The following is a 25,259-nucleotide window of genomic DNA, read 5'->3' as shown; positions in this document are numbered from 1 at the left end:
AAGAGGCTTCCAAATCTTGCTATCAGACAGAAAACTTGACAACATGACAACAACCTCAAAGTCAATAGAGGGAAGTGGGAGAAAGAACTGGGCATCATCAGTACACAGGTAGCACTTGATCCTGTGCCTGTAGATAAATTCTCCAAGAGGAAGCATGTAGATGATTAACAGCACAGGCCAGTGATGAATTCCGGGGTACACCATAATTCTTCCCATATTTGTGGGGTTATTTATTTATTTATAACAATTAGCAGCAACCTGTATTGAGTCAGGTTAAGAACAGAACCATAACATTGCAGTGTCCTGGAGCTAGATTGCAGGGATAAGATGTTGGTAGGAAGATGGAGGGATCAACAGTTTGAAAGCCACATAGAGATTGAGGAGTATGAGGAAATAGAAAGCCATGGCTAAAAGCATGCTGGACATTATTTGTGACTTTATTCAGTTGGCATCAGTACCAGCTTGGAGGAACTCAGTTAAGGAGTAACAAGAAAGGTGGAAACTAAGTTGCAAGGCAGCAACAAGTTCCGGGTCCTGAAAGGAAGGAGGAGTTTTGAGATCAGTGATAGCTTACGAGTGCGGAAATGTGTGGGGTGTGTTTTCTAAGGAGTAGAGCAGATTTGAAGGAGGAGGAGGGTGGACAAGAGAGACAGGTTGGTAACGTCAGCAATTATGAGGAAAAGAAACATGTTGAGAAGTCAGGGGTAAGGATGCAAGGGCTTTGAGGCAGCAGCAGCATTTTTGGACAAGATGAATGGCTGAGGGAAGTGGGGAAGAAACTGCAGAAGTAGAATGGTGAAGGCATGCTTCAATGAAGTGTAGAGGGAGAGATGGAAGTCTGGGGACAGGAAAAGAGGTCAAGGAGGCAGTGGCAGCTATTGAGATGGTCTCAGTGTTGTATCCAAAAAGTCCAACGATTCTTTGTATTATGAATCACAGGTATGGATTAGAGTGAGGTCTAAGGAGTTGAGTATTTTGGAGTAGTAACTGGTTTTGGTTAGAATAGGGAGAAAAAGTACAACTTGAGCTGGTCCAGTTAGAGCTGTCAGAGGACAACCATATTGAGCCTATGGATTGTGAATTTAAGACTGCAGGTTGGTGGTATGTCATGGCAGAGATCAAGGCAGGAGGCTACATGGGGTTTGAGGGGGAAAGGAGGGATGAAAATGGAGACTATACAATAGTGGAGAAAATTACCAGAGATGTCAATGCCCATCCACGAACATACACTCCTCCACCACTGAAACACAGTGGTAGCAGTGTGTACCATCTACAAAATGCACTGCAGGAATTCACCAAGCCTCCTTAGGCAGCACCTTCCAAATTCACGACCGCTACCATCTAGAACGACAAGTGCAGAAGGCACATGGAACACCACCAACTGGAAGTTCCACTCCAAGCCACTCACCATCCTAACTATTGCTGGGTCAAGACCCTGGGACTTCCTCCCTAACAGCACTGTGCATGTACCTACACCACGTGGACTGCAGCAGTTCACCACCACCTTCTCAAGGTCAATTAGGGATGAACAGTAAATGCCGGCCCAGCCAGCAATGCCCACATCCCATGAATAAAAAAAAATAATGCAAGCAGCGGATCAGACACACAAAATGTTAAGTAAAGATAGAATTCAACAAGAGTTGGGAAAGCCTGATCAAACAGTCCAGAGCGTTACATTTGACCCAACAGTTAAGACACAGGAGGTGATAGTGGCTGAAGGCAAATTAGCAGTTCTGAAAACTTTTATGACAAAGAATCAAGTAATTATACCACTTCCTTAGCTGCAACAAAACACAAATACTCCTCGACCACTTCAAATGGGAGGAATTATTCAACTTCAAGTGAATAGAAACATTTGTTTTACCTTTGTTTACCTTCTATTATCATCAAGGCTTTGGACCAATGCATTTGTATCAAATCACCAAAGTGACCTCAGAATTTCAGCATTCAATGCAGTTAGTGCATGTAATACAGGATGAAGTCCATGCTAACTACAGAACATGACCATGCTGGATTGTGTAAACGTGAAGTGAAGCAAAGGACTGTGGCAGTGCTTCATAAACTTTTTTCCGATGTCACCCCTTTTTAACTCACCACCACCCTCTCAAGGGCAACTATTGCCAGCAAGGCCCACATTCCATGAACGAATATATTAAAAAAACTCTTGACAATTAACAGGACCCCAGACACCAGCAAAAGCCAAACAGCAATAAAACAGCATAGTAACATTCAACATATAATTAAGCTTACATATTATAGAGCACTCTTTAATAGTGTATCACATATGAAAATCTGTGTTTTTAAAGCACTTTGTATAAATTTTATTTTATGTACTCACTTGGGTTTCAGCCAAGCTCTCCATATTCCCTGGTGACAGAAGATTTAGTGAAGCCCTCTCCGCCCCAGCCACCCAACCCCCCACACACATTGTAATCAGTCCCTTTTCCCACACCCACTCACTCAGCAGCCCCACTTCCCAAACCAAGTGACTTCATTGGCTGCAAAGCATTGAGAAATCCAGTGATTGTGAAAGGTGCTATATAAATGCAAGTCTTTCTTTTTCATGGGGCAAATTGTGAGGGTTCTCATTCCTCATGCTTTTCAGCTAACATTGATCTCCTGTAGGTGAATGTCATTCTTATATTCATCATCTAGCCTACATATAAATAGCAATCATTTGGGTAATGTACCAGAGAGTGACAGGAATACAACTTTGTTTCAGAATGAGAGGAATGGAAGAAAAGTATGCGCACGCATCTGTATACGCGGGCGGGGTAAAGAACAGGAAAAATGAGCTCACAAATAAATAAGTAACAGCAACATCTGATATTACATTGTAATTACAAAGCTGTAATACAGTCTTGTGGATCAGATGACTTAAAATCTGACCGTGCATGCAATATACTTAAAACAAGTAAATGAAATTTCTATTGTTTTCGGAAAGGAATAATGTTCTTCGTTTCTTCAGACAAGCAGTTGCCAAATTAGTGGTAACAAAACGCTCAATGGATTCTAGCTACCAAGTTATTGTCAATGCACTGTATATTAATAATGCACAAAACATTTCATAAAATAAGGTACCCATTTCTCTGTCCATATTGTACAAAAAAAAGTCTGTTCAATCCAGGACAATTTCCCTTTGGTTTAAGACAATAGCCCATTCACAGCTTCAGCCAGAAATAACAACTATTCTGAAATACGACTTGCATTTACCACTATAATCTGTCCAAACTATGAATTAAAACTGGCTTTAGGGCAGACTTCACGCTCATAGTGATGCAGGCACATTACCAATATTATTGACTGGCAGCAGACGAACAGCCCAATCTTTCCAAACCAGCTGATTCCAAAACCTGTTTGCTTTCAATCCGGAGTAAAATGTTCCACACACTCTCATCCTAAACTTAAGACTGAAAGTCTTGGAATAAACCTGCCGAACTTTTACATCTAAATACAGAACAGCCCATGAATGAATGGGGATCTGAGGCAAGGTACCCAGCAGCCAGCTGAAAGATACCAAGTAGGCCTTGTTCAGTGATAAATATCAGATGTTAGCAGCTGCAGTTTAAAGGGACCACACTGAAAAAACTGACTGCGCACAACAACTAAATTTTAAACAGCAACATTGATCTGAAATTCCGCACAACTCCACTCTCAATTCTATTTATTGGTAATATAGGCACTCTGGTGCTACCAACTGATCCTTGTGTCTATATAGAATGGTACTCAGTCTGCTTGAGTTGATGAAGAAATGGAACTAGAAAAACTGAGCAAACAAGTCTGGTTGAAAATGGGTTGTAGGCAAAGTAAAATGTGGACTTACTTATCCAAATAATTCGCCACTGAAGACTGGTCATCTCGCACCTCAGGCTGTGGGGCTGCAGCTTTGTTTCCACGATCTATGAAAAAAACCAGACATTTTTCGTAAACCACAATAAATTATATTTTCAGTAGTCAATTTGGATTAAAACTAATTTCAAATATGACAATGTAAGCTACTTCAACTTCACTTTTACTAATGGATGCACAAGCACATTACAGCTTATCATAGATTATAGTTAGTTATGTAGAACCTCATTTACTTTGGCATTTAGTTCCTTTATGGGTAAGGATTGATAGTAACACTAACTGAAATCAAGAAGGAAATTATTAGATATTCTGTCACAGGATTCCTAGCTGAAACAAGCAATTGGAACATAGGATTTAGGATGGCAAGATACTTCTATTTTCTCTGTGAGTGCACTCATGCCCCTCGAGTCGCTACATAACTTGAACAGTTATAATAGGTATGTAAAATAGCTGATTTTGTCTCCCTTGCTCTGGGGGAATGGTCATCTTCAATTTGACCATGCAACTGATATTCTAATTTTATTAAGTGATGAATTGTGAGGCAAGTTTATGCCCTACAATGCTGTACAGAACTGATGTAATAAGGCAACGGAGGCCAAGATATTATGCAAGAGAAAACCAAGGTATACTGTAAATTGGAAGTGTTGCTTTTAATTTTGTCAATTGTTGCCTACCCATTTACTGCAAAATTAAAACCTACAGAAAATGTTTGAATACACATTGCAGAAATACTCATCCTATAAAAATTTATACCATTCTATGTTCCAGGGTATAGCATAAATAAGAGAATCCAAAAATTCACCAACATCAGCTTTCATAAACAGCTGTGAAATACTTAATCCAGTCATGTAGGACCACATGCACCCACAGGATATCATATACTTTATTTTTTCAAAAAGTACAAACTCCTGGTGAATAAATTACATACATGAAAAGCTGGATGCAATTTAATCCTCAAGTATCCTTGAAAAACTCAGATTATAGATTACCTAGATTATTGTCAAGCCAAGTTCTTCTCAGTACATATCCTGCCATGTCACCCTGCTACATGTCAGGTTAAGTGGTTCTAAGCCTTCTTTTCCTGCCACACAGATATTTCGATCTGAAGATTTTTTTTTGTGTACTGCCACTGGTCAGTGGGCAGCACTCCCATACCCAAGGGTATGACCCATGATGAATATATTAAAAAAGGCAAACTCCATCTCCCCAACAGCATCTAAGACCGTATGTTTCCTGTGCCACAAATGCAACCATTAAATACAGAGCAAAGCAAAATGTGGAGCTCCTTCCCTGTCGAGCTTCAGATGGGCTCGATAGAAACTAGGGGCACAAAGGCAAAGGGAAACGTGGAGAACAGTACTACAGTTCACAGGTCTCCGCTTCAACACCATTCTCAAGATACTCAGCCTAAAAAATATCCCTTTACATCGACATAATTCAACTAACCAAATGAACTGACTTTAGTTTGATTAAAAATCTACATACAAAAAACAAGCACCGAACTTGAATTGTACATTTTATACTATAATACCGACCATATGGCTCGGATTACTTTATAAAACTTCATGGATGGTTTATGATAGAATTTAAACCTATTAAATTCTGTTTCAGTTTGGTAATATAGTCTATGACACCAACTCTAATCTATCACTCGGTCCCCTCCCTCTCAATGCCAGCACTACAAGGATTAGCAAATTATCTACTGAACAGAGGGGCCAAGCCAGTTGACCTTCAGGTACGATATTATACCAATCATCCACTAAGTGACTGTCCCCTGAACTGGAAAGGGAAGAAAGGCAGAGTTGTGTTTATATAGCACCTTTCGTGACCTCAGGATGCCTCATAGTGCTTTAAAATCAACCAAATACTTTTGAAGTTGTAATGTAGGAACATGTGACACCTAATTTGCACACAACAACCTTCCACAATAGCAATGTTATAATGACCAGATAATTGGTTTTGGTGACGCTGATTGAAATATCGGCCAGGACACTGAGGGCAACTCCACTGCTCGTCTTCAAAATAGTGCCCTGGGATCTTCTACTTCTACCGAAGGCAGATAAGAGCCTTAGTTTAACATCTCATTTGAAATACAGGACCTCTGACAGTGCAGCACCCCTGCAGTGCTGCAATAGAGTGTCAGCCTAGATTTTTGTGCTCAAGTCTCTGGGAGGTGGACTTAATCCACAATTGTCTTGCTCCGAGGTGAGAGTGCTACCAACTGAGCCACAGTTGATGCTGGGCTTTCAATATTTGACTCAACAGTGTTACAGATGACAAATTTTTGAGAATAAAGCATTTGAGGATATAGAAAATGATGCTTGATGCTGTTTAGAACTACAGTTTGTTTCAAAGCTAAAAGTATTTCTTTCAGAGTTTAATGGCCAAACAGGGAATATGTACAACAGAATTTTCACCCTGCAGTATGTCATGTCTGCTTAGAGCCCAGGGCCAGCGGATTCTGGATACTGCGGTCAAATCCAAACATTTGGAGCAATGATAAACAGAAAATCCTGAAACTACTCAGGACAGAAGCAGAGTAATGTCAGGTCAATGATCTGTCATCAGAGCACACTAAAGATGAAAGGAAATCAACTTGAAACAACAACGCTGTTTCATACTCCCACAGATGCTGCCTACCCTGCTGAGTCTTTCAAGCATTTTCTGTTTTCATTTCAGATTTCCAGCAGTATTTTGCTTTTGCACTAGTATTTGGTGAAAGTCTAAGAAATAGTCCATCTAATTATAGCGCACATAAATGCTCTCCCAGTAAAGTCTCTGGTTTTGCTCAGGGGAAGGATGACAAAATATTGATTATGTCAGTATAACTTAGCACCACTACATGCATGTTGGATTTTAAATATACTACAACAATTATCTAGATACCATTAAGTAGGTAAATATTTTATAGCAACAGAATCAATTTTCAGCATCAGTTTGACTCAGTTGGCAGCAACTTCACCGAGTTAGAAAGTTGTGGGTTTAAGAATATAATCTACACTGATACTCCAGTGCAATAGTGATACAGCAGTGCATTGACATGGGTGTGGTCCTTTCAAGTACTAAAAACTTGCAGTCCAAAACGAGCTATGCTGTTAGCCAAGCTGTTCCAATACAGTTAAAAAACTGGCATCTACCTAATAATGTGGACAATTTCCCAGCTATGTCCTGTGCACAAGAAGCAGGATAAATCTAATCCAGCAATTAGTGCCCCACTAGCCTACTGTCAGGCAGCAAAGAGATGGAAGATATCACTGACTGTGCTATCAAGCGGCACTTAATCAGCAATAACTTGCACACCGATGTTCAGTTTAGCTTCTGCCAGGGCCACTTGGCTCCAGGCCACACTACAGCCCTAGTCCAAACACGGACAGTGAATTGAATTCCAGAGGTGAGGTGAGAACAACTGCCCTTGACATCAAGGTAGCATTTGACCAAGTGCGGCATCAAGGAGCCTGAGCAAAATTGAAGTCAATGGGAATCAGGGGGGAAAGCTCTCCACTGGTTGGAGTCATACCTAACATGAAGGAAGATAGTTGTGGTTGTTGGAGGCCAGGACATCACCACAGGAGTTCCTCAGGGAAGCACCCTATGCTTAACCATCTCAAGCTATGTCATCAATGACCTTCCCTCCAGCATAAAGTCAGAAGAAGGAATGTTCACTAATGGTTGCGCAGTAATAAGCAGCATTCACGACTTGTCAGATACTGAAGCAGTCCATGCCCACAGGTGGCAAGATCTGGCCAACATTCAGGTTTGGGCTGATGAAGAAGCAAGTGACATTTGCATCAGGGAAGGGTTGGACAATAGCCATCTCCAACAAAAGAGCTAATAATCATCTCCCCATGATATTCATTGGAATTGCCAATGCTGAATTTACTCAGAATTAACATTCTGGGGATTACCATTGACCAGAAACTTAATTAGACCATGATATAAATATCATGGCTACAGCAGCAGGTCAGAACTGGGAATTCTGCTGTGAGTGACTCACCTCCCAATTCACCAAAACCTGTCCACCACCTACAAGGCACAAGTCAGGAATGTATTGGAATACTCTCCCCTTGCCTGGACGGGCACAGGTCCAAAAACACTCAAAAAGCTCAACATGATTCAGGGCAAAACAGCTCATTTGATCCGTACCCCATCTTCCCACTACCTTCAATCACTCCTTCCACCACCAGCATAAGGTGACAACAGTGTGTACCATCTGCAAGATCCACCGCAGCAACTCGCCAAGTCTCAATTGGCAGCATCTTCCAAAGTCTCGACCATGTAGGACGAAGGAAGCAGACACAAGAAACCCACCACCTACAGGGTTCTCCAAACCACACACAATCCTGACTTGGAACGCGGTCACTATTCCTTCAACGTCACTCCTTCCTTAACATCATTGTGGATGTATCTATACCAAATGAACTGTAGCAGATCAAGGTGGCAGCTCACCATCACCTAAAGGCAATTAGAAATATGCAACAAATGCTGGCCTTGCCAATGACGTTCACATCCCATTCTCATCCTTCTTTTCAAATCCCTACATGGCCTTGCCCTTCCCTATCTCTGTATTCTCCTCCAGGCCCACAAACCTCAGAGTTCTCTGCACTCCTCTAATTCTGGCGTCTTGAGCATTCCCAGTTATAACTGCCCCACCATTGGTAGCCGTACCTTCAGGTGCCTGGGCCCTGCTCTGCTATTCACTCCCCACTTGTCCACGTCGCTTTCCTCCTTTTAAGACATGTAAATTTCCCCCTTTCTCATTTCAGTTGTTGACCTCATCGAAATTTAAAATAACAAGCAATTTAGAGGTGGGTCTGAACTTCAAAATATTCAAAGAGTCTTAATAAAGAGTCTGTGGGTAAGTGATTTTCTGAGGAGCTTAGAAAACATTCTCCTCAAATTTTAGAAGGCCTATTTTTGTAGTTATGTATTATAACATATTATTAATCAGTAAGTCTTATTTATATTTGCACAAAGGAAGCTAGAGACTAAGCTCTTAAGGACCACTCATTGCAAGTTGGATGGAGTATATAAGTAGGGAAGTCTTACTACAACTGTACGTGTCATTGGTGAGACCACATCTAGAGTAGTGTACAGATTTCGCTTCATCATTTAAGGAGGGATATAGTTGCAATGCAGGGAGTTCGGAGATGGTTCACCGGGTTGTTTCCTGGGATGAAGGGGGTTGTCTTATGAAGAAAGGTAGAGCATTTTGGGCTTATGCTCCTTGGAGTTTAGAAGAATGAGAGGTGATCTTATTGAAACACAAGATTCTGAGTGGGCTCGACAGGGTCAATGCTGAGAGGATATTTCCCTTCAAGGGGAAATCTAGAACTAGGGGATATAGTTCCAAAATAAGGGCTCTCCCATTTAAGACTGAGATGAGGAGGAATTTCTTCTTTCAGAGGTTTGTTCATCTTTGGGATTCTCTACCCAAGAGAGTAGTGGAGGCTGGGTTACTGAATATATTTAAGGTCGAGTTAGACAGATTTTTGATCTACAAGGGAATCAAGGGTTATGAGGAGCAGACAGGAGAGTGGAGTTAAGGCTGCAAACACATCAGCCCATAATCTTATTGAATTGGGGAGCAAGGCTCAAAGGGCAAATGGCCTACTCCTCCTATTTCTTATGTTTTTATTGGAACAGATACTACAATTATGATGGAGTACATAGTCACAATGCAGGCACAATGTATGGAATTAGAGACAGTTTAGATCAGCATTGTCAGTTTATGGTGGGTGCTTGCAGGAGGGCAGCTGAAATCCAATAATTATTTATTGTCTTTAAAAGGATTCATTACAACAAAAGCACATCAGGTGACTAGTAAAATGCAGTGTCAGTGGTAGTGTGCAAGGACTACATGCAAGATTTGGTGGTTGGTTGATTTACCTTTGAAGTTCAAATCCATGAGGTGTGTATGAATTGGCACCAGCATGAACCGGGTCTCAAGCGGGTTATGTTGTTCACTGTACAGGAGACAGCTTGATTAATGGCCAATCTAACATTGTACATCAATACAATTGGGATAAATAATGAGTAGATTATAAATATCATCTTGAATATGTATCAGTTTTAGTGTCAATTGACATTCCACATAGATGTATTGTTGACTCTGATCAACAGTAAAAGTAACTCAGGTTTCACCTGGAATAAACTGACCAAGTTTTATTTTGTTCATGTTCTACAGATGACCTCATAAGCAAATGTGTGAAAGAGCGAGAGAATTCATTTAAATCTATAAGTTGTATAAGTATACAAAGAAACATTGAGTCCATAAAGCTACCATTGTACACTTTTTATATGCAATATAAAACTGAACTAAACAAAAACACATCTTTCAATTCTTACCCTAATTCTGAAGTGCAGCAAGTTTACGAATAGCACCCTCACTTCAGACTTGGATTTCCCATCGATTCTTTGCATTATTTTCTCCATCACTGCTATTGCCAAACTGGTTACATAAACAGCCCCTCAAATATGCATCAATTTGGAAAACTGATGTCAAACTAGAGTACTGTTTTGCTGCCATACTGTAATATCACATCATAAACATGACAAATCATAGAAATCATCTGAAGCAAAGTAAATTACTGAGACGCTACTTTAATTAAATAAAAGACTAATTACTTCCCCCACTCCTGAGTTTGGTCACATGCTGAAAGTCAGTTTCTTTTGATGCCTGCAGCTCTCTAATAACTTACGTGAGTTGTGACAGGTATTGGATCAGAAATTGGAGGGGGACCGAGGCAGGGGTAGTTGTGTGGCTGACCCTCAACATCTACACCAGGGAAATCTCTACACAAGGTGCAGTAGAGTTTTTATTTCTGCAATAATGGAACCTGACATTAATTTATGCTCACATTTAAAGAATAACCACTTGGCTGAGGTAACGGAGGACATGCATGGAACAGTACTCAGTGTTAGGAAACCAGTAAATACTCAGTTAAAAAAAAAATCTCTGCTTTTTAATTCATTACCTCTTCAGAATATGCCACACTTGACAAAGGTTTGGTTCCAAACATCCATGAATGGTGATCTAGAATTGACCTCTGGCAGGTGGAAGAGGGACTCAGGTAAATTGCCTTTCAACTTCTTTCTCTTCCAAGTTGGGGACTTTGAGTCTTATTGTTACAGCTAAGATCAGCAATCCAGTAATTCAAAGTGCTGCGTCACAATGCAACCACTGGATCTTTTATTTAAAAATGATAGTTTGTCATAAAGACATGAAGACAAGGAGCTAGGCCGAAAGTGCAGTTGGATGTGAATCTGTTATTACTTAAGGCATGAACATATCAAACATTCTATTACCTTTACCACAGAGAGAAAATACAAAAAACAGAAAAGCATAATGCGAAGTGTGTGCACTTAAAATTTAGATTGCCTGTACATTTCTGCAGCAAACTAATGAACCACTTATGTTTGAATGAATTGGAAATCCTGTAGCTGTGAGGGAAGTTACCTCAAGAGCCCAGCTGTAACTGTTCTTCAGGATTGTTTTTCTCCTTTCATTCAGTTTTCTTTTAAAGAGGTAGAGAAAAAGAAGAAACCAAAATCCCCAAAATCCAAATGGTAGTCATAGAAATTCTTTGCCCATTGTATGTATCACATCGGGAGAATTAATTTGGTTTGACAAACCATTGATCCTTTACAGCCTATGTTTATTTGCTAAGTTAATCATTCATCGTTGTACCTTGTTAAACATAAATTATAGGTTCAATTTATACCACCTGGAATGTACAAACACACCCTGATCCCAAAAGTTCCAGAGCAACTACTAACAACGTGTCTGTTACATGTATTATTTCCCAATTTGAGTACTAATCTCATTTTTGTAACAAAAGCAAAATACGAGGTATGCTGGAAATCTGAAGTCTCATTTCTGTGTTGTATGTAACTTGCATTACTTATGACTCCCTTCTAGAAAAGAGCCATTTCTTGAACACACTTTTCAGTATGACACATACTTTCATCAGTTCACAAAAAGCAGCACTGAAACCACATGAAACAATTTCAGCTTTATACCATTTTGAACTACCAGCTTAAAAAGTGTTCCTTTCCTCACCAACTTCTGGAAAGGAGTGACACATACTCATCACTTCCATGCTGATCGGTAGCCACCTTGTGCCTTGCCCAAGCGACTATTCTTCTAGTACGAATGGAGATACCGTAGCTACAGGTGATCCTAACTTTGCCCAAGACCCAGACACTCTTGCTGACAGTGGTCAATAGGTAGCAGCAGAGCGTGAACTAGTCACTGAATACAGAATAGGGATCATATCTTGGATCTTACTTCCATTGTGTGGGTCAGAAGCAAACCAAACAGTGGTACTTATGCACTTGGTCACCAGTGATTCCTAATCCAGAAAGTTTACACTTCTTTTATACTGATAAATGAAACTGTGTTGTACAGTGGCTAGTGTAAGAAAGCAGGGGGTTGGAGACGCAACTACTTTGAGTTGTTTATAAAATAATTTTCCAATGAAATACAGAAAACCAACAGTGATTTATTTAAAATAAATTACGCAGCTCAAAAATAAATATTTATAGATTTAATGGACTGGAGGCCTTCTGATTAAGCTCAGGTCAGGCAGGATGCCACTTTATGAATGTTGTGTAGATACTTTAATGCTCAGGCTTTACCTTGCACTAATAAAACTTCTCCTTGACAACACTAACTGACTTGTTACAGATTGTTAATTGTTGCCAATGTAACAGTTCCATGCAATTTAATTCCCAGTTTATATTACTGAACTACATCCAAGAAATGTGATTCTGCAATATGCGCTGGCCTCAGATGCCAAATATTCCCCGTTTATATCAAAGAGTGGATTCAGCAAAAATGAAACAGAGCACATATGGGGAAGGTGCCAGGGGATTAGAAAGTGGCAAAAGTGACACCCTTGTTCAAAAAAGGGTGTAACTACTAACTACAGGCCAGCCAGTTTAATAATCAGTGCTGGACATGGTTTTAGAAACAATAATCAAGCATAGAATTAACTGGCACTTGGAGAGGTACAAGTTAATTAAATAGAACCAGCATGGATTTGTAAAAGGCTAAGTGTTTGACTAAACTAATTGAATCTTTTAATGAACTAATAGCAAAGATAGACAAAGGAAATGAAATGGATGTTGACTATATGGATTTTTAGAAAGCATTTGGTGAAGTACTATAAAAGACTGGTTAACAAAGTTGAGGCTCATGGAATAGGAGGAGTCAGTGTAAGTTTGGATAAAAAATATGATTCAAGGACAGAAAACAGTGAGTTGTGGTGAATGCTTGTTTTTCAGACTGGAAGATGGTGGACAGCGGTGTTCACCAAAGGGCAGTGCTGGGCCACTTTTTTTTTGGATCTCATATTGCATATTGAAATACACACTAAAATTTCAAAATCTGCCAACGATACCAAACTTGAAGGATAGTATCAGTCAAGTGCAAAAGGGCATAAGGTAGTTAGCAGAATGGGCAGACAAGTGGCAAATGGAATTTAATACAGAGAAGTGCGAGATGCTGCATTTTCACAGAATGGATAGAGAGAGGCAATATAGACCAAATGGCACAGTTCTTAAGTGTGCGCGGGGACAGAGGGACCTAGGGGTTTTTGTGCTTAGATCTTTGACGGTCGCAGAACATATTGAGAGAGCAGTTAGCAAAGCATATGGGATCTTGGACTTCATATAAAGTGGTATTGAGTAGAAAAGCAGGTAAGTTATGCTAAACCTAAAGCTCTGGTTAGGGTACAATTAGAGAGTGTTCTGTCGAATTTTGGTCATCACACTTTAGGACGGAAATATACAGGAAGTGGTGGGCAGGGGGGTTGGGGCAGAGAATGCGAGGAAGAGCTATGTGTCCTTAAGGGTGGTGGAAGCACAGATAATGAATGATTTCAAAAGGAAATTGGATAGGCAATCGAGGGAAATAAACTTGCAGAGCTACAGGAATAGAGCTGAGGAATATGACTTTTCCGCCAACTCCAGCATGATGCCACCACCAAACACATCGTCCCTTCACCCCCCCCGGCAGCATTCCGCTGGGATCGTTCCCTCCGGGACACCCTGGTCCACTCCTCCATCACCTCCTACACCTCAACCCCCTCCCACGGCACCTTCCCGCAGAAGGTGCAACACCTGCCCTTTTACTTCCCCTCTCATCACTGTCCAAGGGCCCAAACACTCCTTTCAAGTGAAGCAGCATTTCACTTGCACTTCCCTCAATTTAGTCTATTGCATTCGCTGCTCCCAATGCGGTTTCCTCTGCATTGGAGAGACCAAACGCAGACTGGGTGACCGTTTTGCAGAACGCCTTCGGTCTGTCCACAAGCATGACCCAGACCTCCCTGTTGCTTGCCATTTCAACACTCCACCCTGCTCTCATGCCCACATGTCCGTCCTTGGCCTGCTGTGTTATTCCAGTGAAGCTCAACGCAAACTGGAGGAACAGCACCTCATCTTCCGACTAGGCACTTTACAGCCTTCTAGACTGAATATTGAGTTCAACAATTTTAGATCATTAACTCTCTCCTCCATCCCCACCCCCTTTCCGAGCCCTTTTTTCCAATAATTTATATAGATTTTTCTCTTCCCACCTATTTCCATTATTTTTAAATGTATTTCCATCCATTGTTTTATCTCTACCTTTTAGCCTATTTCGGTCCCTTCCCCACTAGGTGACCACCACTTTCTCAGACAACTAGAGATGGATAATAAATGTGGCCTTGGTATCATTGCCCACAACCCAAGAATAAACAAAAAAATAAAGTATTCATTTAAAACCATTTTAAGGTGAAAATGTGGGCTAAGTCCCAAAGTGTGCCTGTATACCTCAACAAAGAGTCAAATCTTTAGGAAGGGAGGGATGGAAAATTGTGGTCATACTTCAAAAAAAAAGAAACTATTTTATACTACTGGATATAATGCAACTGGACCAATTTAGTCAATAATAGAAGTTTAAGCAATTCGCTCAATTTTAGTTAAAATATCTCAAAGTAGCAGCTATTTTTCTCATAATAGCTGGGCTTTCCAAATCTATCTATCCAAATGAAACATTTGCATACAATGGCATATTTTCAGATTGATTTGGAGCTGCTAACTAACTCTAGCAATCAATGTTCATGTTATCTTAATACTAATATTCATCACTTGGTAGCTGTTTACCAAGTCGAACTAACGAACAAATTTAAATGGTGATAAATCAATTTTTGCACTTTTTTTATACTTGACTGTAGGAAAACTTGAAAAGAATAAGGGGTGAAATATGTCTGTGATTTTCATTTGATAATCAGAAGAGTGAGGGTAAAGGGAAATGTCACCATTTACGATTGTTTTAATTGTCCCCTCTTATTAGTTACCAACACCATACTGAAAAGCTGAATTTTATAACCCAGTTGAAGTTGTAGCTTGACTCTTCCTGTCGTGTAATTATATAATCAAAAGTAAAACAATTACTATCTTGTGTAATTACTGACTGATTTGTTTAATTTATTCTGTACATAGCACTTAGCTTTAACACAACACTAACTTGCACTTGGAAGGCTTATTTCACAGCAGTAGCTGTGACCATTAAAGTAGTATTGAGAAAGTAGACTCTCAACTTTTTGCCAACTGCTTCTCTAGACTCCATGCATCACAGTTCACATCAAAAAAAGTCTCCACTTGATATTTGTAAAGGAAACCTAAAAAGCTTCTAAGCAATCCCCAAATTAGCATTGCTGACCTAATCAGACAGCTCACGGTTAGTTTGCTGTACAGGTAAGGGTTAAATTAGAAGGACAGGCTGCATGACCTTGGCTCGTCTTCCTTCAATTCAACAAGGGGAAATTTCAAAGTGTTTAAAATGATAACAGGATTCATTAGGGGAGATATAAAGAAACAATTTCCTCTGGTGGAGGAATCCAGAACAGAAGGGCCACAATCTTAAGAGATCAAGTAGCACATTTTCCACACAAAGGGTCGTGTAAATCTACAACTCTCTCTCCCAAAAGGCTGTGGAAGCTGGGTCAACTGAAATTTTCAAGACAGAGGTTAACACGTTTTTGTTAGGTAAAGGTATCATTTGAATCAAAAAATGGTAAATGGAGTTCACATATAGGTTAGCTATGATCTAACTGAATTGCAGAACAGACTTGAGGGGCTGAATAGTCTACTCCTGTTCCTATGTAATCAAGCTAGGGGATTGGAAACTCAACAGTGTAAATGCTTACAGAGAATTCTAGTGTCTTCTTGATCAATTGCCAAAAACGGAATTATTGATCAATGAATAAAGACCTAGTCTTGCTGAATCAACAGATTTGGGTTCATTTCCAGGAGTAGAGAACTCAATAATTTTTACTACTTTGGGGACTGGAGCTGAGATCTCTACATAAGCTCCTCAGTCACTATTGACCTGTAATCGGAAGCCAATCTATATTCTATAGGTTGATGCTGAGAAATAAAAATTCAAGTACTGCTCAACCACTCTTTTACAAAAGAATGGGAATAGGAAAAAATTCACACATACCCGTTTTAGAAACTTTACTGTTTTCTGCATCTTTTCCCTAAAAAACAAAAGAATTAAACCATTATGAATCCTTCATGCATAATTATTGAAAAAAATGAATGTAGTTACTTAACATACAGTTGCACAACACAAACTGCTAAATGTAAATTCAAAGAAGATATTCTAGAACAACCGCACATTGAATTGGAGTACAGTGCCTTGATGTTTGACAGTGTTTCAACAGATCTTTCCATTCCAAAGCCAAAAGGAAAAATATTTCTTTTAGATTTTCATGACCATACTTTTATTTTGTTAGGTAGAATTTTTATAAATCAATTCTCAAGATGTGGGAAAAGCCAATATTTATTGCCTATCCTTAGGTACCCCAGAGCAGTGGTTTGTTAGGCCACTTCAGGGTCCCGTAGATCTGAGACACATAGGCAAGGCCGTGCAGGGACGGCAAGCTTCTTTTCTTAAAGGAAGTTAAACCATTAAACCAGGTGGGTTTTTAATGACACTTCATTGTCACTTTAATTGATACCAACATTTTATTTTGAGGTTTTCTTTTTTGAAAAAAAAAACAAATTTTTCAAACAGCCTCAGTAGAATCTGAACAGATTCTCTGAACTATCTGTGAAATTACTAGCAATCAGCAGCTGAAATACACCACAATGTATCCGTACAGCATTTTAGGTATTGAACGACTGAAGTCCACATCTGCTGCCTGTTGTGACCATCTCTTGTTTGATTCTCTCAACTCACTGTTGCCTCTCGCTGAATTCCTGCCTGCAGAGGAGGGGTGAGTATCACTAGCGTTTAGAAATGTTATTGTCTCTTTAATTACCAGACCAAAAAAGGCACTACACTAAAACACAAAGACTGAGATGCATCTTGTTTCAGGTGTAAGATAAAGTTAAGAGATATTGCAGTCTGTCTCCAAGTGACATGTACCTAATAATTCCATAACCACATTAACAAACAGTGAAGCGTTACATTCTACGATAAATGCAGGTTTGTTCTTTCTTCGTGAATATAGAAAGTCCCGACCAACTCACTACAAATCAGAAAGAGACCAAGAAAATTGCAACCTTCTTTTATTAACTATAATTTAGCTATTTTACATTCCTTGTGAGGTTGTATTTCGTAAATAAATGCAAAGAGACTGCAGCTCTTGTCTGCAAGCAGGAACTCAAATTTGTAAATCTATACTTGGTTGGATTATTTGTGTATCTCCTGTCCGTAAAACTCATGCCTTGTTGTCATGGTGGGGGGTGTGCAGAAAAAGAGAAAGAGCGAATGTCGTACAAAATAAGTTATGTTATTAAACCAAAAGCAGTGAACTCACTAAGGGTAAGATCGAATGAATATTTAGTGGAAGAAAGATAAGTAAAGTAAAAGGAAAGCAGATAACTAAGCATGTTGCAAACATGAAGTTAGGGTGCAAGTCTGCTTGATGTCGTGTGGTTCACCCAAGCATTACCTTGCATAATATTCAGAAATGGAAAGCCAAATATGAGAGCGAATGGAAGTTGGATACTGCACAAAGCTTGGGCTGCGGAACAGAGAATTTATTGCAATTTAGGTCCAAGGAATAGATAGGATTGAAGTCTGAAGGCGGAAATTAAAATAATACTGGGTTTAATAAGTTAGGCAAAGGTAAAGTAGTGTATTGTTTGACTCAGGATGTGAATACTGTCCAGAAAGCTGGAAAGAGAAAAAAATACAGAAGCCAATTCTTTCTTTGTGAAGCCTTTTTAAAAAAATAATTCAATTTATTTATTTTTCAAGGAGCAACTGCTCATACTTGTAACTCAACAGCTGGTGCAGAAGTGAGAAACCAGATGTTCACAGGTGTGGCCAGGAGATTCCTGATGCCCACATTATCCAGTCCTATGAAACCACTTTTAAGCTAAACCCAGTATCTGACTTGTATACTTCACATAGTTCATGTAGGGACAACTTGCTATTCTTTACCCACCAATGGATATTTTAAGACCAGAAGGACCATCAATGCAGAGAATCACAGTTTCCCCACAGTGTGCAATAACTGTCTGTGCAGGGAAGGCATTTTCTTTACAGGAAATTACACCCCTATTCCAGTTACATCATGTATCTAATGGCAGGAGTATGTGGTTTCAGTAGTAATCAGTAACTGACTGCTGTAGGCAGATTTGTCCACATTAAATTATACACAAGTTTCCCTTTGTTAGCTACAAAACATGAAAATAAAGTATCAGAGAGAAAAGATAAACAGCATTATTGACACTGGAAATTACTGACTTCAATGGTAGACTGACCTACTAAATTATTCTGAGGATATCTCATTATCTCAACCCATAATTAATGTTTTACTTGGTAAAATTCTTGGTTGTAGCTGCCAAGATAGTCAATGCCTAATGGAGGCATAGAGCCTAGAAAGGTACTGGTTCATTTTCCAGAGTGGGTCATATTAACTCATCTCAAGCATGATGTCTGTAGGGGCTCTACAATGCAGAGTGGTCTAATCAGCAGGCCTTAAAGGAACTGCTGGAAGCTAGCCCAAAGGACACTGCAAGCATGTTGTTTCAATGCAAGAATTTTAGCGCACTTCACTCCCCCATCCTCAATCACCTGCCCCTCCATTCATTAAATATTTCTGACTTAGCGCTGCAGAGGAGACGCTGGATTTCTCACCTCAATAGTGGTCAGCTCTTAAAGCACTCATTGCTTACATTTTAATGAAGTCTCACCAACAAAATTGCCTATGCTTTCTGCCAATATTATTGGTTGGGTTAAATGGGCACCCAACTGTCTGCACAATCTGTATCCAAAACAAAAATCAACTCCATCATGTTGACAGGCACATCGCCAATTTGGGGTGGGATGGAGTGAGGCAAAAGAAATCCAGTGGATCCTCTGCAGAGCTCAGAGATATTCAAATAAATGAGGGGGTAGGTATTTGGGTGGATTGCACTAAAATTGTGTTCTATTTTGTATGCTTAATCTAAGATGATGATCAAGAAGGAAATCCATGGAGAGGGTAAAGAAGAGAATGATACCTAGGACAAGAAGTTTAATTTGTGAGAAGAGATACTAGGGCTCTTCCATTAGGAGACCAAAAGAAGTGTGCAAAATTATGAGGGGTTTTGTTAGTAGGAGCCTATGGGAATTACAGAGACAGTACTCGATTTTGCATGATGCAAGAACAGCAGAATTGTTTCACAGTACAACTTCCGATGTCATGGAGGAAAGAGAAAATAGCAATGTCACAGCACCATCTCTTGAAGAGGAAAGGAAGTCAAAAGAGTATTTTCATTCAAGGTGATTTCCCATTCTGTAAAACATGCATCTTCAAAAGTATGATTTCTGCTGCCCAGCCACTCCATGATCCCTGCTGCCCAGCCACTCCATGATCCCCAGTGAAATCGATGAGTGGCCAGACAGATGAATGGCGAGGAAACAATGCCTGACAAGGTGTCTGCAGGTGATGATCTGCTAGCTAAACAAACTATACAGGATAATTAACTGCTGGAAATTTTTAAAATAATTAATGGGAACATGATTTGATCATAATTCCCCCAGGCTTTTCTTCTCCTTCCATCTGTCTCCACCAAGTCCTGACTCCATCATTCAAAAAAAAAATCTACAGCTACTTCTTTCTGTAGGCTTTTTACCTATATTTGCTTATCAATACCAAATATAATTTCACTTCTACAGCTGGAATATTAAAAGCTTCCCGTGGATGTTCAAATAATGTAAAAGTGGCTCATCTCTCCTCCTGCTCATGAAATTTAATTCTGCTTCTGCTGCATTTTTACATAATCTTGCAAATTAATCAATAGTTACATCGGGGAATTATAAGTATTTGCTGACTTGCACACATTTATTAATTTCTCACCAGTCCCACAATAGGAAACATTTGCCAAAGATGAATTCAACATTAAGTTTCCAAAAAAACAAAATAGGAGCAGAGGTAGGCCATTCTGCCCCTGAACTTGCTCTGCCATTCAATAAGATCATGGCTGATCTGTTTGTGTTTCAAGTTCTACATTCCCATCTACCCATGATAACCTTTGATTGCCTTGCTTAACAAAAATCTAATGACCTCTAATATTCAGTGACTCTGCTTCCACTGCCTTCTGAGGCAGTGTTCCAAAGTCGCACAACCCTCAGAAAAAAATTTCTCCTCATCTGTCGTAAAATAGTGACTCCTAATTTTAAAACAGTGCCCCCCCACTAGTTCTGGACTCACCCACAAGAGGAAACATTCTTTCCATGTCCACCTTGTCAAGATCATTCAGAATCTTATATACTTCAATCAAGTCACCCCCCACTGACCACTCTTCCAAACTCCAGTGGAAACAAGCCCAGCCTGTCCTCATAAGACAACCCGCCTCCAATGCATTTACATCCTTCCTTAAAAAAGGATAAGTTTGAAAAGGAGGCAAAACCTCAAGCCAATATACTTAAGTTTAAGGCTGACTTAGAAGGGATGAGGCAGAAAGTGACCACAGTAGACTGGGCTGAGCTAATGTTAAAAATAGTATTTGGTTTAATACCTCCCCAAAACAGGTTCTACTTATGTAATTAAGCAACCCTGGTCAACCAAAGAAGTTAAATATATTATAGAACTAGAGTGCTTATATAAAGTCAAAGGACAGTGAAGATCCCACGAACTGAGAGGGCTGAATTTCTTTTGGTCACAATGACCCTGGGTCAGCATATTGCCGGTGGCAGCGAATTAAGAGACTGCCATCAAACTGCCATCCAGTTGAGGACAGCAGCCACATCCAAGAATTGACAGTACAATCAGAGAGCTGCCAGCACAACAGCATCACCACAGACAGTGGCCAGTGCTGAAGCTGCAGCTCCATGGAAGGGTGCCTCAACGATGGGGTTCCCTCAAAAGCAGGTAAGGAGGATTAGGGGAAGTCAAAGTCAAACAGGCAGGCAAAAACTGCTAACTCTAGACCACTTGAAAATGTCAAAACAGAGATGAACTGGTTTTCATTAACCAACAGTAACACGGGTTACTGAACCAAGGTGGGTAAATGGAGTAATGGAGACACAATCTAACCGAATGATGGAACAGGCTCAACGGCCTAAATGACCTACTCCTGTTTCTATGATGAACAAAGATCTTATAATAGATTACTGAACTGTACAGCATCTGAAGCATATGTCAAAATGAAAATTTCTCTCTACTTCTTGGCTTTTAAGATGTTACCTCTGGGTTTAAACATTATTTAGACTAGTAATAACATTGCATTGGGCATTTGTGACATGAGAAGAATAGAATTGTTGAAACTTCCAACACAGAAGGTGGCCATTCAAAACATCATGTCTGTGCAGACTTTTTCAGCAATGCAAATAGGCCCACTCATCCACTTTTCCCCCATATCCCTGCCAGTTTGTGAACTCATTTCTATACATGACCAGTCTCCCGCTTGCAGATTCATTTTGGAGATAGTTACACTTGCATTTGTGAATATTGAAGAGGTTGCTTACAATTATTTTCTTTTGCTACGGTACTATTGCATATTGCACCTTGTTAAGTCAGGTTTATACACCTTTTCAGCCTGGACCTCTGCCTGTATTTCTCTCAGTGCCGCCAGTTGCTCCTGCAGGGCCCTTATTTCCTCTTTCTTCCGCCTCTCTGCCTCTTCTGCAGCTGCCTTTTTGTGTGCCTGGTAGAAACATGCAGCCAAATGAATAATTTTTAAAAAAGCTTATTCTTTGTGCATCTGTGTTAAATTTCTCACACGGCTTTTTAAAAAAAACTTTAACGCAACATATACTTATGGCCCTTTTACCAAAGTGAGATATTTAAAATTAACTGTCACTCCATTTACACTATTTATGACTTGTCCACAAATTGACAGAAGTATTTCCTTCATGAGTTTCAGAGTTCATTTTGTTGCAACATTAAATAAACCTTATTTCAATGAAGCCTTTGGGACAGAATTTTTCCATTTCACACCTAAAAAACCAAGAAAATGTGCACAAACTTGTGAAACCAGGTCTATTGTTATGAGAAATTATCCATATAAATTAGTTTCCTTGAAAGTTAGATATTTCCTGTTCAATGAATACTATTTTTCTGAATAGTTTGGGGAATAGATAAATAAAACACCGGTGCAAGGAAGTATAGCGCCATCACAGTGAAACTTACTCGCTGCTCGGCTTCTGTTGGCCTCCCATCTATTTTCGCAAACCCATCAAAAAGTGATTTGTATAGCACATTCCTGCGTGTATTTGCATCATCGGGTGGAAGGTAGTGCAAAATGGCACCCCTGTGTTGTCGATACATGTAAAGGACAATCCGTACAGCTGTATCTCTGACCTCGGATGCAGTATGTTCCAAGGCTCCTGCTGCAAACTTACAGAAAAATGTAATAAATTTTTTAAAATTCTGAACATTGGATTTCTCGAATTTTATATAATAAATAAATATACACACACGTATCAAATACAACCCAACATAAAAATTCCAAAGTAAAAGTTTTAAAAAAGAGATTATTTTAATTAACCTCTTTTAGGTCAGCTAAAACCCCATGAACTGGACATGAGCTAATGGTGTGAAGCTGCCTACAGGGAGCTCTGTCAGTTACAGGGAGATTTCTTTCCCAAATGCCTTGCTAAAAACAGGCTGTTGGAACATGCATGAATGAAAATCAAGATGATTTAAACTGATTCTCCTTCTCTTCCTGTACAAACAACCTCGCCTTCAGTCAGTGCCAACTCTGGGACAGCATGGTGCAAGGGAAGGACAAGTGAGATTAACAAATGCAAATGAATAATTACCACTTAATTATATAGTCCACAAATAAGCTATCAAAAACTTCAATTTATTTTACAATTCTATTAAAGGATTGGCAAAAATCCTAAGGACATAGAAAATAGGAGCTGGAGTAGGTCATTCAGCCCTTCAAGTGTGCTCCGCCATTCAATATGATCATGGTTGATCCTCTATCTCAATGCCATACTCCCACTCTCTCTCCATACCCTTTAACACCTTTAGTGCCTAGAAATCTATTTCCTTCTTAAATATATTCAGTGACTTGGCCTTCACAGCTTTCTGTGGTAGAGAATTCCACAGATTCACCATCCTCTGAGTAAAGACATTTCTTCTTAACTCAGTCCTGAATGGCCTATCCAGTATCCTCTGACTGTGAAACCTTGTTCTAGATGCCCCCAGCCATGGGAAATATCCTCCCTGTATCCAGTCTGTCCAGCCCTGCCAAAATTTTATACGTTTCAATGAGATCCCCTCTCATTCTTCTAAACTCTAGTGAATACAGGCCTAATTGACCCAATGTCTCCTCATATGACAATCCTGCCATCCTAGGAATCCGTCTGGTGAACCTTCGCTGCACTCTCTCTATGGCAAGTATATCCTTTCTTAGGTAAGGAGACCAAGACTGCACACAATACTCCAGATGTGGTTTCACCAAGGCCCTGTATAACTGCAGCAAGCCATCACTGCTCCTATACTGAAATCCTCTTGCAATGAAGGCCAAAATACCATTTGCCTTCTTAACTGCTTGCTGCACCTGATTGCTTGCTTTCAGTAACTGGTGGACAAGGACACCCAGGTCCCACTGTACATCAACACTTCCCACTCTATCACCATTTAAATAAAACTCTGCCATTCTGTTTTTCCAACCAAAGTGGATAACTTCACACTTATCCATGTTATATTGCATCTGCCACGTAGTTACCCACTCACTCCACTTGTCTAAATCAACCTGAAGCCTCTTTACATCCTCCTCACCATAACATTCCCACATAGTTTTGTGTCATCAGTAAACCTGGTTTGCGGTACCCCACTAGTCACCACCTGCCCCTCTGAAAAAGACCCATTTACTCCTACTCTGTCTCCTGTCTGTCAACCAATTCTCAATCCATTCCAATGTATTACCCCAATCCCATGTGCTTTAATTATTCACACCAACCTCTTATGCGGGACTTTATCAAGAGTTTTCCGAAAATCCAAATACACCAAACCAACTGGTTCTCACTTATCTAGTCAACTAGTTACGTACTTAAAAAACTCCAGCAGGTTTGTCAAACATGATTTCCCTTTCATAAATCCATGTTGATTTGTCTAATCCTGTTGATATTTTCTAAGTGTCCTGTTATCACATCCTTTATAATAGACTCTAACATTTTCCTTACTACTGATGATAGGCTAACCGATCTATAATTCCCTGTTTTCTCCCTCCCTCCTTTTTTAAATAGTGGGGTTACTTACATTTACCACCCTCCAATCTGCCAGCACTGTTCCAGAATCTACAGAATTTTGGAAGATGACAGCCAACGCATCCACTATTTCCATGGCCACCTCCTTTAGTAACCTGGGATGTAGATTATCAGGCCCAGGGGATTTATCGGCTTTCAGTCCTATTAATTTCTACAGCACTATTTATTTTTTACTAATGCTAATTTCCTTCAATTCCCCCTTCTCACGAGACCCTTGATTCCCTAGCCTTTCTGGGAACTTATTTTTGTCTTCTTCAGTGAAGACAGAGCTAAAGTAGTTATTTAATTGCTCTGCCATTTCCTTGTTCTTCATTATAAATTCTCCCATTTCGGACTGTAAGGGACCTACATTTGCCTTCACTTATCTTTTTTACATACTTAAAGAAACTTTTATAGTACGCTTTTATGTTCCTTGCAAATTGATTCTCATACTCAAACTCTTGGTCCTCCTTTGCTGAATTCTAAACTGCTCCCAATCCTCAAGCTTGCCACTTTTTCTAGCAACTCTGTATGACTCTTCTTTGAATCTAATACTATCCTTAATTTCTTTTGTTAGTCATGGTTGGGCCGCTTTACCTGTTGTGTATTTGCAGCATAAAGGAATGTATAACTGTTGCAATGCATGCATTCATTCCTTAAATATTAGTCATTGTCTATCCACCGTCATGCCTTTTAATGAAGTTCCCCAATCTATCATAGC

At 39.7% G+C, this 25,259-nt stretch overlaps 1 protein-coding gene across 8 annotated transcripts in view; it reads right to left on the bottom strand.

Annotated features, from left to right (window-relative positions):
* The window catches only part of cep104 (centrosomal protein 104), a 254,609-nt gene that overhangs the window by 84,922 nt on the left and 144,428 nt on the right, over nt 1-25,259 (bottom strand). For 4 of the 8 annotated variants that reach the window (XM_078558238.1, XM_078558241.1, XM_078558239.1 and 1 more), the window contains 4 exons: nt 22,470-22,676; nt 21,868-21,984; nt 16,340-16,376; nt 3,824-3,899 (listed from right to left, as the gene is read on the bottom strand). In XM_078558238.1, the coding sequence (XP_078414364.1) occupies nt 3,824-3,899; nt 16,340-16,376; nt 21,868-21,984; nt 22,470-22,676 (437 nt within the window). Of the gene's footprint in view, nt 1-3,823; nt 3,900-9,735; nt 9,813-16,339; nt 16,377-21,844; nt 21,985-22,469; nt 22,677-25,259 lie in introns of those variants that run through there. The other 4 variants (XR_013578913.1, XR_013578914.1, XR_013578912.1 and 1 more) reach the window with 4 other exon arrangements.

This window comes from Cetorhinus maximus, chromosome 15, assembly GCF_964194155.1.
Source record: "Cetorhinus maximus chromosome 15, sCetMax3.hap1.1, whole genome shotgun sequence".
NCBI lineage: Eukaryota > Metazoa > Chordata > Chondrichthyes > Lamniformes > Cetorhinidae > Cetorhinus > Cetorhinus maximus.
The sequence above is the reverse complement of the archived record's forward strand: the minus strand, read 5'-3'. Positions and strand labels throughout refer to the sequence as shown.